The 14894-nt window shown below is 43.3% G+C and overlaps 1 protein-coding gene across 1 annotated transcript in view; it reads left to right on the forward strand.

The window, feature by feature from the left end:
- Positions 1-2555: 2555 nt before the first annotated feature.
- LOC121535236 (short transient receptor potential channel 3-like) overlaps positions 2556-14894 on the forward strand; it is a 105614-nt gene continuing 93275 nt past the window's right edge. The window contains exon 1 of the mRNA XM_041842111.2: positions 2556-2572. Coding sequence (XP_041698045.2) covers positions 2571-2572 — 2 coding nt within the window. The 5' untranslated portion in view covers positions 2556-2570. The remainder of the gene's footprint in view (positions 2573-14894) is intronic.

A 14894-nucleotide genomic window follows, 5' to 3' on the forward strand; every position in this document is an offset into this window, starting at 1 on the left:
TGAATATCTCCTCCAACCCCTTGGGGTTCAATTGGAGTAAACGAAATAGCTTAGCTCACTTTGTACCATATGGTCTGGATGGGCAGACAAATGCTGATCAGCTGCACAGTCGTGCTGAGTGAGTAACGCTGCAGTGCTGTCCTTGGTGAGCAGGCTGCTGTGGCGAGTCGAGCTGTCCATGGTGCTGAAATGGGAGCCAAAATTGAGCTTTAGTACACAGAGCTATCTATGGTGCTAGAGTTGCCAATAAGGTACTTAGTGGCATTGTCCATGGCACTGTAATGATGGCCAACACGGTACTATAGTACATCTTGCTGTCTATGTTGCTGAATGGCCATTTTGGTACTTAGTGGAGCTGCCTATGGATCTGAAATGAACAGCACTGCATTGAGTTGATCTGTCTTGCCATAGGTTTTCAGCACAATTAATCGAATTCACATCAAAATCGCAGTGATGTAAAGTACTTAAGTAAAAATACTTTAAAGTATTTTGACTTTTACTCAATTTGTATTTTACTGGGTGATTTTCACTTTTACCTGAGTAATTTTCTATTAAGGTATCTTTACTTTTACTCAAGTATGACAATAGGGTACTTTTTCCACCACTGCAAAATTGCAATATTGACATGTGCAATATCCATTTGTGCAAGAGATCCATATCGCATGCAATATGTTTTAACGCATCTCAGCCACATTTAACCCCCTAGAGTCGATTGATGCACCAGTGTGTCAATTTAATTTACATAACAAAATAATCCCCATCAAAATCCATCACTTTAAGCTAGAGATATCTGTTTTTTTGCTAGAGATATCTGTTTTTATTGCATTGGATGAGTTTCACTCCACCACATCCGACAGTGTTGCATTTCCGCATCTCTGGTGAAAGATGGCAGAGCTAGAGCAGTGTTTGTCAGACCCACGTAAATGTCTGTAGCGTTCGAGCCGTTTGGGCTACAAACTAATGGGACCCCACTGATTCTCAGTTTTGCTCCAGGACCACAAGTGTCATGGGACCCGTCTGAAGGTAACCGGTACCAGTTAAAAAAACGAATTGAAGTATGAAGGTAGTTTTGTATGAACCCAAAAAATAACCAAAATATTTCCTGAGTTTTTTTTATATCTCCTAGATTTAGAACAGACACAAAATCTTATTTCTTATGATTACATTTTTGACTGTCCTTGAATGTGATCTTCAATGTGTTTCTATGGGCTTTAGTAGTAAAGGCCAAAATCACTATTTTATCAAACAATTTTGTAATATATATTTTCTATACCTGAAGGGGTCCTAAAATTAAAAATCAAATAGCTAAATTATCCATAGTATGACCATCTTAAAACCATCTTAAAACAATTCCATAATTATGTCTTAGACTCAAAATATTTGTTTTATATACTTTTTTAAATAGTTTTATAGTCTGCTATAGTGTGTTTTCTATTGTCGCTCATGACCTTTGGGGTCAAACATTTCACATATCAAACATTTCACCCTAACATTTTACACATCCCCCCCTGTCACACCCACTTTTTGTTTTCTCTGAAAATATAGGCTATTGGTGTAATGTTATGGTTTTAATTTGGGCCTGCCTGATATTCATGGTAAAACCTCTCCTGTATTACAGGTCAACCAGATGATGATCTTGGGAAAATATTTCCTCTGAAATCACACACACACACACACACACACACACACACACACACACACACACACACACACACACACACACACATATATAACACACAAACACACACAACAAACAGACACACACACACACTTGAGATCAAAGAGGTGATACAGAGGTGGCCAGTAATTAAGGGTCTTACATCTAGCATTTACTGTGTGCATATTTCATGTGCAATATGCCAAATGTTTGAATCATGTAACAGTACCTTGGGGGATATGGTGCCACCATGCATACATACTTTCATAAGCAATTAGAACCACTCTAGAAACTGAGAAGCAGATTAGATGCAGATTAGATTGCTGTAAGAGTGCTGTAAGAGTGCTGCACTAGTATTCAGATGGCTGAGGGCTACATCAAACCAACAGCTCTGTGATTTATAATCCAAAGAAAGCAATAATGGAAAGCAAGCAAACATCTTTCAGTTCCAAGGCAAATACTTAACCTTCTACTTGTGTGCTTTTAGTAACCTAGTGGTGGTGGTGGTAGTGGTAATGATGAATACGGTGATTGATGAGCGTTCATTTGGCAGAAATGGGCTGGGCCACTACAACCTCCCATTCAGTTCACTTGTGCAAACTAGCCCACAGTTGTACAACGGCCTGGGGAAATAGACCGTAGGCTGGCTACCTGCTGAGAACGCAAGCACGAGCCGGCTTCATTCCGAAGCCAAAACGGACGTGCTGACTTCAGAATTTTGCCGCCAAAAAGGAGACAGTAGAAAGTGACTACTGCCCATAAATTCACGAAGGGCTGAAAGTATCACAAGAGAGGATCGTTCTCCGAAGAGGAGGATGAACAGTGCTGGATAGAGGAAAACAGCGTTGTGGATGCACATTACCTAATATCCGTCCAAAAACTCCGGGACTCATCGGGATATTATGCTTATAATATGTGAGTAGACTAGCCTACTGTCTACGCATAACTCATGGGAGGCTAGATAAAGCTGGCACAATAATTTAGATACTATCTTTGTGTGGATTAAGATTTTTACTTAAAACTGTTGATATTTCATTAATTATTATTTTAGGACACAGGCTACTTTAAATTGACTTTTCTGCCTTTGGTCCAATGAAAAATCAACATTTCTCATGCGCTCTTCGAAGATCAAGCCTATTCATATTTGTTGCACTGACAGGTCATAGAAAGTCCTCCGATATGAATCCTTTAACTGGTAGCTAATAGTGCAATGATGTTGTTTTGGGCCAAACCCAAATGTATAATTATAGTCTATTATCAAATCTACCTACATCTTTGGACATTGGCAGCATTTGTGATAACACTTGCGCCACTTCGTTCGTGATCACACATGACGTAATGCAGACGAGAGAACATGATGCTGTCTTCACTCCCAGTTAGGCTGATAATGCATAAACCGACATGTAGTTTACATACACTACATGACCAAAAGTATGTGGACACCTGCTCGTGGAACATCTCATTCCAAAATCATGGGCATTAATATGGAATTTGTCCCCCCTCTGCTGCTATAACAACCTCCACTCTTCTGGGAAGGCTTTCCACTAGATGTTGGAACATTGCTGCGGGGACTTGCTTCCATTCAGCCACAAGAGCATTAATGAAATCGGGCACTGATGTTGGGCGATTAGGCCTGGCTCGCAGTCGGCGTTCCAATTCATCCCAAAGGTGTCCGATGGGGTTGAGGTCAGGGCTCTGTGCAGGCCTGTCAAGTTCTTCCACACCAATCTCGACAAACCATTTCTGTATGGACCTCGCTTTGTGCACGGGGGCATTGTCATGCTGTAACAGGAATGGGCCTTGCCCAAACTGTTGCCACAAAGTTGGAAGCACAGAATCATCTAGAATGTCATTGTATGCTGTAGCGTTACGATTTCCCTTCACTGGAAATAAGGGGCCTAGCCCGAACCATGAAAAACTGCCCCAGACCATTATTCATCCTCCATCAAACTTTACAGTTGGCACTATGCATTCGGGTAGGTAGTGTTCTCCTGGCAACCGCCAAATTCAGATTCGTCCGTCGGACTGCCAGGTGGTGAAGCGTAATGGCTACACCCATGGTGGCGATCTTTACACAGTTTGGAACTCGGTAGTGAGTGTTGCAACTGAGGACAGATGATTTTTACGCTCTACACACTTCGCGGTTGAGCCGTTGTAGCTCCTAGACGTTTCCACTTCACAATAACAGCACTTACAGTTGACCAGGGCAGCTCTAGCAGGGCAGAAATTTTGCGAACTGACTTGGAATGGTGGAATCCTATGACGGTGCCACGTTGAAAGACACTGAGCTCTTCAGTAAGGCCATTCTACTGCCAATATTTGTCTATGGAGAGTGCATGGCTGTGTGCTCGATTTTATACACTTGTCAGCAACAGGTTTGCCTGAAATAGCCGAATCCACTAATATGAAGTGGTGTCCACATACTTTTGCTGAAAAATGAATTTGTCTCCCAGCGTCTGTTGGAAAGAAAACTGAACCCGGTTTTCCTCTAGGATGTTGCATGTGCTAAGCTCTATTCCGTTTCTTTTTATCCTAAAAACTCCCTAGTCCTGCCGATGACAAGCATACCCATAACATGATGCAGCCACCACCATGTTTGAAAATATGAAGAGTGGTACTCAGTTATGTGTTGTGTTGGATTTGCCCCAAACATAACATGTTGTTTTACTTTAGTTTCTTATTGCAAACAGGATGCATGTTTTGGAATATTTTTATTCTGTACAGGCTTTCTTCTTTTCACGCTGTCGTTTAGGTTAGTATTGTATAGTAAAGACAATGTTGTTGATCCATCCTCAGTTATCTCCTATTAGAGCCATTAAACTCTGTAATGGTTTTATAGTCACAAATAGCCTCATGGTTAAATCCCTGAGCGGTTTCCTTCCTCTCCGGAAACTGAGTTAGGAAGGACGCCTGTGTCTTTGTAGTGAATGGGTGTATTTATACACCATCCAAAGTGTAATTAATAACTTCACCATGCTCAAAGGGATATTCAATGTCTGCTAATAGGTGCCCTGCTTTGCGAGGCATTGGAAAACCTCTCTGGTCTTTGTGGTTGAATCTGTGTTTGAAATTCACTGCTTCGCTGAGGGACCTTACAGATAATTGTATGTGTGGGGAACAGAGATGAGGTCGTCATTCAAAAATCATGTTAAAAACTATTATTGCACAGTCCATGCAACTTATTATGTAACTTCTTAAGCAAATTGTTACTCCTGAACTTTTTTAGGCTTGCCATAACAAAGGGGTTGAATACTTATTGACTCAAGACATTTCAGCTTTTCATTTTTAATTAATTTGTAAACATTTCTAAAAACATAATTCCACTTTGACATTATGGGGTATTGTGTTTAGGCCAGTGACTCAAAATCTCAAATTAATCCATTTGATATAAATCCCAAACTATAACACAACAGAATGTGGAAAAGGTCAAGGGGTGTGAATACTTTATGAAGGCACTGTACATGTAGCACAGGGCTATGGTAAGTAGTATAGTGTTTAACATCCTTCTAACTATGGATGTAAACTCTGCGTTTTGGATGTTCTTTATGATTAGCAAGCTGGTGCCATCTTACATTGTCAGGCTAAGCTGAGTTTACGGCTGTATATTAAAAATCCTGTTTGAAAAGTCAGTAGAAATACTTTAAAATGAACCTGTCAAACAATAGTAGGCCTACCACAGTCCCACAACCATGCTGTGTTGGGGATAGTAATAGCTCAAGTCTTGTGTGTTGAAATTTTTATATTTACTTAGATATTCCTTAGGTATATGTTCAGTTTGTGAATACAACAAAAGTGGATGTCTTGCATTTTAAGATACCAATGCCATTTTATGCCTTGCCAATGGTATGCCTTGCCATCATGTGATTTGCGCCCTAGGTGTAGAGACCCTAGCCTGGTCTCAGATCTGTTTGTGCTCTTACCAAATCCATTGCTCATTGCCAAGCCAAACATGTTTGACATGACAATCAGTGACAAGGAATTGGCATGATAACACAACCAGACTGGCACGCAGGCTACGCAGGCTACGCAGGCATAGAATTAGAATGAGTATAATTTATATATATATATTTCTTCAGTCCATGGATTTTATTAGTGGTCCACTCAATATGGCAACACAATAGTCACTTGTGTGAGTAGAATAGTGAGAGAATTCTGACAGTATTTTCAGCAGAAGATTCTCACTGACAGAGAAAGCATTGTTCGACCTCGACCACCCAGGAATTAAAGTTAATGAATTCCTCCAGGCAGTGAAATTTATCCTCTGAGAAGATCATCTGTGACCTTCCAAGAGCTGCCATTGTCTTATGGTCTTTAGCCTAGACAAAAACAAAAACATTAAGACCATGTACTGGGTCGTTCCACGAATTGAGTTCCTTTTGCATCTCTTTGATAATTTAAGTAGAAATTGTGCACAAATATAGAATTTCAAAAGCCTGCTATATTAAATGAAGTGCTCTTTATTATAGACCACTTGGAAAATTCTACCAAACTGATTGAATAAAGACTTGCTAAAGTGCCAAATTTCAGCATTTTCAGTGCATCCTCTGTGACTTCTAGGAATATTTTAACCCACTTAATCCCAACATTTACCCAATAATTCACCATCATTGGAAAGCCCTAGTTATGTTGTTGCTTTGACAAAGTAATTTCTGAAGATTATTATTTATTTAATGTCATTAGTGATTCAAGGGGAAAAAATAAAAATAAAACTGTCCCTCATTTTAAGGTCAACCCTGTTACGTGAACTGAACTCTCGTTTTAATATGAAATCAAAGTTTATTGGTCGCGTACACAGTTGAGCAGGGGTTATAGTGGGTGCAGCGAAATGCTTATGTTACAACTCCTAACAATGCAGTAAAATGTCAAACAATGAAATGTAAGAACATAAAAAACTACATGAAATCAAGAACGGCAGGACGAATCTGATTAACAACCCAAATACCACTGTAGCAGTAATCAAATGCAATCTGTAAGTATGTACATACACTGGGAGAATTTACACAATATCAGCTAAGAACGATATGTACAGCAGGAGATACTGTATATTAGAGTAAGCAATGTCAAAAATCCAGTGTATAAATAAATATGCAATGTGTATAAACAGTGTAACCGAAATACAATGTACAGTAATATATTTATTATGATGAACTACGTCGGGGATACAATATTTAAATGCACAGTGTGAAACGGGAAGTGACCAGTGGTTCAATGTCTCTAGCATGGGACAGCAGCGTTGGTCCTTAATGATTTTCTTGGCCTTCCTTTGACACTGGGTGCTGTAGATGTCCGGGAGGGCAGGCTCCGTGCCCCCGGAGGTGAAACTATTCCTTTTCAAATAATGTCAAATCATAGTGTAAAAGCAGGTGAGCTGGTTCTACTCTTTTTGGCCATTTTCTGGTGGCCAAAAAGTGAGCAGGTCGAGCACAACACGATAACCCTGTTACCCATAGATAGACAAGCTAGAAATGTTTGAACAATTTCAATGTTTTAGTGAAGCTTGCATTCAATTGCCCCTCCCTGTTGCACACAACATGGGGATTTACAGTGCCTTGCAAAGGTATTCATCCCCCTTGGCATTTTTCCTGTTTTGTTGCATTACAACCTGTAATTTAAATGTTTTTTTTATTTGGACTTCATGTAATGGACATACACAAAATAGTCCAAATTGGTGAAATGAAAAAAATAACTTGTTTCAAAAAATTCTATAAAATAAATAACGGAAAAGTGGTGCGTGCATATGTATTCACCCCCTTTGCTATGAAGACCCTAAATAAGATCTGGTGCAACCAATTAACTTCAGAAATCACATAATTAGTTAAATAAAGTCCACCTGTGTGCAATCTAAGTGTCACATGATCTGTCACATGATCTCAGTATATATACACCTGTTCTGAAAGGCCCCAGAGTCTGCGACATCACTAAGCAAGGGGCACCACCAAGCAAGAGGCACCATGAAGACCAAGGAGTTCTCCAAACAGGTCAGGGACAAAGTTGTGGAGAAGTACAGATCAGGGTTGGGTTATGAAAAAATATCTGAAACTTTGAACATCCCACGGAGCACCATTAAATCCATTATTAAAAAATGGAAAGAATATGGCACCACAACAAACCTGCCAAGAGAGGGCCACCCACCAAAACTCACGGACCAGGCAAGGAGGGCATTAATCAGAGAGGCAACAAAGAGACCAAAGATAACCCTGAAGGAGCTGCAATGCTCCACAACGGAGATTGGAGTATCTGTCCATAGGACCCCTTTAAGCCGTACACTCCACAGAGCTGTGGTGGCAGCATCATGCTGTGGGGATGTTTTTCATCGGCAGGGACTGGGAAACTGGTCAGAATTGAAGGAATGATGGATGGCGCTAAATACAGGAAAATTCTTGAGGGAAACCTGTTTCAGTCTTCCAGAGATTTGAGACTGGGACGGAGGTTCACCTTCCAGCAGGACAATGACCCTAAGCATATTGCTAAAGCAACACTTGAGTGGTTTAAGGGGAAACATTTAAATGTCTTGGAATGGCCTAGTCAAAGCCCAGACCTCAATCCAATTGAGAATCTGTGGTATGACTTAAAGATTGCTGTACACCAGCGGAACGCATCCAACTTGAAGGAGCTGGAGCAGTTTTGCCTTGAAGAATGGGCAAAAATCCCAGTGGCTAGATGTGCCAAGATTATAGAGACATACCCCAAGAGACTTGCAGCTGTAATTGCTGCAAAAGGTGGCTCTACAAAGTATTGACTTTGGGGAGTTGAATAGTTATGCACGCTCAAGTTTTCTGTTTTTTAAATCTTATTTCTTGTTTGTTTCACAAAAAAATAATATTTTGCATCTTCAAAGTGGTAGGCATGTTGTGTAAATCAAATGATACAAACCCCCCAAAATCAAATTTAATTCCAGGTTGTAAGGCAACAAAATAGGAAAAATGCCAAGGGGGGTGAGTACTTTTGCAAGCCACTGTATGTTACGGTCAATCCTGTTACTTTATTTGGCACTAAATAGGCACTTACTATAGTAATTTTATTTAACCTCTTAAAATGGAAAACATGTTATTTATTAAGTTGAACATGTGTTCTTTATGAATGTTAAAATTATGTGAAATAACATGTATTTTTTCACCAAGTTACACTACTCAAAAGGCACCTAATTGGTGGAACAACCCTACTATTGTACTGGATGTGTCTTTACACATTGGATTGGGGTTCTAATTATGGTGCAAAGCAACTGTATTGTCAAACCAAAATGTTTTGGTAGTTTGTTCCAGCGCTGTGGTAATATTTCCCTTTCCTGCCAGAATTGGCAAAGTTCTGACCTTTCATATGCTTTCTTTTGGACTTAAGGTATATCAGACAAGCTACTGGATCAGTGATTTATTAATGAATGTAATTAACAGACCTGTTCAACATGTAGTCCTGATCATGTGACCTAATGTCACTCAAAGTATTGCAGATTCTCACAATGCACTCTGCACTGTAAATTGTTATCATGACACTTGTACCTGTCTTACCTGTACTAAAACCCTCTGGAGTGTCATGGAAATAGTGTAGGCCTACAATAGTAATTAGGACAATAATAAGGCCCTGCAATAGACTAGCATACTGTCCAGTAGGTGTACTTGTACGTTAAGCAGCCTCACGCTACAGAATCAGGAGACAGTCCCCTGCACTATGGGCCATTCTGGCTCTGACAAGGCTACCTACAATATCAATTGAGGCTTTTGTATTGTATAATTAGTTGGGGCGAAGCTGGGACTAAATGGCTTTGTCAGGTCCAGGCATTTTCTTAGGCAGTGTATTAGGCTCTGGCCAGTCTGTGTCGCCACCGGCTGTGACTGTAAAAAAGGCCAAGCCTGTGCATGTGACTTTCCCCGATGTCAGCAGATGAAGACACAAGTTTGGCTGCCGACCAAGTTATCAGTGTTTACTAGAAAATTGTGCGTGTCTCTTATACAGAGGCAGTGAAAATTGTCGAAGCAGCAAGTAGAGACGATGAAGCCATGGCAGTGGATGCCCAACAGTCTGTGGATGTCAGTCAGTTGAGAGATCCTGAAACACAAATCGTGAAGAAGGTTGATTTTGTTGCGTTTATTGCGCAGGTTATTAATTGTACAGGACAAACTAACAAAAAATCGAAGAAACTGGAAATCATTGTGAAAGCGGCTAAAAGGTTCTTGGATCTCCAGGATTTCACGGCTGAAACATTGCAGAGAATACTGTCTGAAGAAGCTTCCCCCTCTCAGGCCTCAGAGCCTGTGTAGGGATCTGAGTACATTGACTTTGTTTACCCCACCCAGTAGGTGGCGGCAATACACCTTTTTGGATGTAGTACACCAATAAAACTTTAAAGAAGAACAAGAACATTGTGCACACATCCATAAAGTGAGTTGTGGGTTTACTGTTGTGGGTTTTATGCTGTTAGCAATGCTCAGTCACTTATAGTTACTTTCTTACATTTGTAACTGTGCATAAAGTACTGTTTGTAACATTCAGCTAATGTTTGTGTATATTTCAGATATAACATCTGCATGTTGTTTATATTGTCTGTGCCAGCATTGCCTTAATTGCATGAGTATTTATGCATAATATGTTAGTTTAGAGATGCTTATTGTATAGCCTGTAGTTTATGCTCATGCTAGTTTATGCACATGGCGTGTTTCTAGAACCTAATAGAAGTTTCAGAGAAGGTTCTTGGATCTGGAGCATGCACAGTGTAATTTACGACCCTGTGGCACCAGGGCAGATCAGATAAGATCTCCACCAGTCCGCAGAGGGCCATAAATCTAGCCCGTCAGAGTAATTTGTTTCTTCTCTCTCCTTTTCATTCCTGTTATATATTCCTATTGCATGTACAACTATATTAATACTGTCATATGTATATGTTTCTTCTCTTTAGAACCACAAGTCCATCCTATGCACAAATATACTTCTATGGGGTGTGTGTGCAACTGTGTGGTGGTGACCAAGATATAATAAACCTCTGGATATGGACACACCTGCCTTGTTCTTGCCGGACAGCCTGTAGCGAGTCAGAACCAAACCAATCATCATTAAGTACTAGTGGGTGAGGGCATTCACAGCCAACCACAAAGACGAACTCCAGCTAGCAGTTTTTACATGGTCCTTCATTTCGCCGGATTTAACAACCAACAGTTTTTACATGGTCCTTCATATCGCCGGATTCTGACCTGGCTACAGTGAAGATGTTCCAGTACCCAAAAGAGGAGTTGTTTCTGCACCCCAGGATACAGAGAAGTTATCCTGCAATCCTAAGCCGTATGGGGCTGCTGTCACGCACCTCTCTCATCCTACAGTTGACCAGACCTGCTCCAGGCCTCCTCACCAGGGGTTAGCTGCTGAGGGAATATGAGGACCTAAGTCATGAAGCGCAAGAGATCACGAGGGTGTACTCTAGGCTCTCCCGGTCTGAGTCACCGCCACAGGAGCACCGGTACCGCCGCTACTCTCCTGACCACCACCGCTCTAGGCCTCCCCGGCTAGAGCCATCGTCAGCGCCACATGAGCGCCACCACAGCCAATACTCCCAGAGTCAGCCCGTCTACTCCAGGCCCACCTGGTCTGAGCGTTCGCCCCCTCTAAGGGAACATTGAGACCCCCACTACGTCCCGAGGTGGCCCAGCTATTCAACAGATCGTTGTCGCTCCAAGCCCCCCCTGCTGGAGCCTACATTGTATCTACCAGAACGCCACCTCCCCCCGAGGTGGTCCAACCGCTCTCCCGACCGACGTCCCTCTAGGCCCCCCGGCCAGAGGCACGGCAGCGTCGGGTCCACTTCAGCTCACCAGAGCGGCTTAGCTCCCCAGCAGATGAAGATAACTCCAGAGTGCACAGTCCACCACACTAAGGTCTGCACCCCCCTCAGCCAGAGCCTCGACTAGCCATAGTTAAGGAGACTTCCACTCCAGTCGTGGAGCCACAGCCAGCCGCTGCCATGGGGCCTGTTCTGGTTGCAGTTGCGGAGTCATCCTCTACTTTCTGTGAGGAGACCATGCTATTCGAGGCAGATGCTCGGGTGCCCGAGGTTCGACTGTCTGCTACCCTGGAACCTTCAGCCACAAAGACTCCACCTAGTCTCCATCAGGAGCTCCTCCCTGCTCCTGGCCCAGAGTCCAAGCCTGCACTGGATTATTTGCCCGCTCCTAGGAGGGAGCCACAGCCAGCCACTGCCATGGGGCCTGTTCTGGTTGCAGTTGCAGAGTCGTCCTCTACTCCCTGTGAGGAGACCATGCTAGTCGTGGCAGATGCTCGGGTCCCAGAGGTTTGAATGTCTGCTACCCACGGCCTGGTGGGATCAGCCCCGGCCTGTCTTCGAAGTTCAGCTTTCGCTGTCAATTTCCAGGCTGCGGCCACAAGGACTCAGACCACTTCTGCTAGTCCCAGGCCTGAGGACCCTGCTGGCCCGCTTGCTAGCACCCTGCTAGCTCCAGCCTTGAGGACCCCGATTCTTCCAGACCTCGCCTCAGGGGACCCTCCAGTCCTCTCCATGGGGGTCACCAGACATCACCCCGGGTGACCCACCAGAAGGCACCTTCAATGACCCCCTGACCTAGATGTAGGGTCAGAGTTCCCTGTCTCCCTCTTGGGGTTTACGTTTCCTGTCTTCCCAGTAGGCCAAGTGTTTCCCCAAGTAAGGTTAGAGTTCCCTGCCTTCCCGGTAGGTCCAGTCTATTTTGCCCCCTCGGTAGGTCAAGAGTATTCTGGCCCTTCGGTAGGTCAGATGTATTCTGTCCCCCAGTAGGCTCTCAGTTTCCGTGATGCAACCGGTCAGGATGCTCTCGATGGTGCAGCTGTAGAACCTTTTGAGGATCTTTTCAGTCTCCTGAGGAGGAATAGGCTTTGTCGTGCCCTCTTCACGACTGTCTTGGTGTGTTTGGACCATAATAGTTTGTTGGTGATGTGGACACCAAGGAACTTGAAACTCTCGACACGCTCCACTACAGCCTCGTCAATGTTAATGGGGGCGTCTTCGGCCCTCCTTTTCCTGTAGTCCACGATCATCTCCTTTGTCTTGCTCACATTGAGGGAGAGGTTGTTGTCCTGGCAACACACTGCCAGGTCTCTGACCCCGTCCCTATAGGCTGTCTCATCGTTGTCGGTGATCAGGCCTACCACTGTTTTGTCATCAGCAAACTTAATGATGGTGTTGGAGTCGTGCTTGGCCACTAGGTCTGCAACCTTTGCCCTGAGTTGGTCCGCAGTCCCCAGCCTCAATCGGCAAGCAGTCAGCTCCCTTAGTGCTATACGCCAAACCTCCTACCCTAGTTCTAGTTCCTGGGTATCCCATCCCGCTAGGTTCTGAGTTTTCTGCTCCTCTAGGTGTGCAGTCCCATCCCCTAGCCAGTTCGCAGCCCCAAGCCTCAGCCGCCGCCCAATCGCCTATATTAGCACTAGGCTATAAGTTCCCTGCTCAGCTAGGTTTGCAGCCTCCCCCCATACCTGGCTTGCAGTCCTCAGTCTTAGTAGTAGGTTCCAAGTCCCCTGCCCTGTCAGGCCCCGAGTTTCCTGCCCTCAGCCCCCTGACCCGGGGGGCCTGCTGTCTTTATTTCTGTTATGTTATTCTGCAATCTGGACTCAGGGGTAGACGTAATATTGTAAACATATATACAACACTGCAATTAGAATGATATGTTATGTTTTGTGTGGTATGTATTAATTTGTGGATGTCCATCATCCATTTTGTATGATATGTTACGAATTATAATTTGTTGTGGCTAGCGTTATACGCACACCCATCCACCCCGACCACCCTACTTTAATATTTGCTTTAAGTAACCTTCTGTCTTATCTAACTATACCAAACGTAACATACAGTGGGGAAAAAAAGTATTTAGTCAGCCACCAATTGTGCAAGTTCTCCCACTTAAAAAGATGAGAGAGGCCTGTAATCATAGGTACACGTCAACTATGACAGACAAATTGAGAGAAAAAAATTCCAGAAAATCACATTGTAGGATTTTTAATGATTTTATTTGCAAATTATGGTGGAAAATAAGTATTTGGTCACCTACAAACAAGCAAGATTTCTGGCTCTCACAGACCTGTAACTTCTTATTTAAGAGGCTCCTCTGTCCTCCACTCGTTACCTGTATTAATGGCACCTGTTTGAACTTGTTATCAGTATAAAAGACACCTGTCCACAACCTCAAACAGTCACACTCCAAACTCCACTATGGCCAAGACCAAAGAGCTGTCAAAGGACACCAGAAACAAAATTGTAGACCTGCACCAGGCTGGGAAGACTGAATCTGCAATAGGTAAGCAGCTTGGTTTGAAGAAATCAACTGTGGGAGCAATTATTAGGAAATGGAAGACATACAAGACCACTGATAATCTCCCTCGATCTGGGGCTGCACGAAAGATCTCACCCCGTGGGGTCAAAATGATCACAAGAACGGTGAGCAAAAATCCCAGAACCACACGGGGGGACCTAGTGAATGACCTGCAGAGAGCTGGGACCAAAGTAACAAAGCCTACCATCAGTAACACACTATGCCGCCAGGGACTCAAATCCTGCAGTGCCAGACGTGTCCCCCTGCTTAAGCCAGTACATGTCCAGGCCCGTCTGAAGTTTGCTAGAGTGCATTTGGATGATCCAGAAGTGGATTGGGAGAATGTCATATGGTCAGATGAAACCAAAATAGAACTTTTTGCTAAAAACTCAACTCGTCGTGTTTGGAAGACAAAGAATGCTGAGTTGCATCCAAAGAACACCATACCTACTGTGAAGCATGGGGGTGGAAACATCATGCTTTGGGGCAGTTTTTCTGCAAAGGGACCAGGACGACTGATCCGTGTAAAGGAAAGAATGAATGGGGCCATGTATCGTGAGATTTTGAGTGAAAACCTCCTTCCATCAGCAAGGGCATTGAAGATGAAACGTGGCTGGGTCTTTCAGCATGACAATGATCTCAAACACACCGCCCGGGCAACAAAGGAGTGGCTTCGTAAGAAGCATTTCAAGGTCCTGGAGTGGCCTAGCCAGTCTCCAGATCTCAACCCCATAGAAACTCTTTGGAGGGAGTTGAAAGTCCGTGTTGCCCAGCGACAGCCCCAAAACATCACTGCTCTAGAGGAGATCTGCATGGAGGAATGGGCCAAAATACCAGCAACAGTGTGTGAAAACCTTGTGAAGACTTACAGAAAACGTTTGACCTGTGTCATTGCCAACAAAGGGTATATAACAAAGTATTGAGAAACTTTTGTTATTGACCAAATACTTATT

The sequence above is a fragment of the Coregonus clupeaformis genome, chromosome 2 (genome assembly GCF_020615455.1).
Source record: "Coregonus clupeaformis isolate EN_2021a chromosome 2, ASM2061545v1, whole genome shotgun sequence".
Classification (NCBI taxonomy): domain Eukaryota; kingdom Metazoa; phylum Chordata; class Actinopteri; order Salmoniformes; family Salmonidae; genus Coregonus; species Coregonus clupeaformis.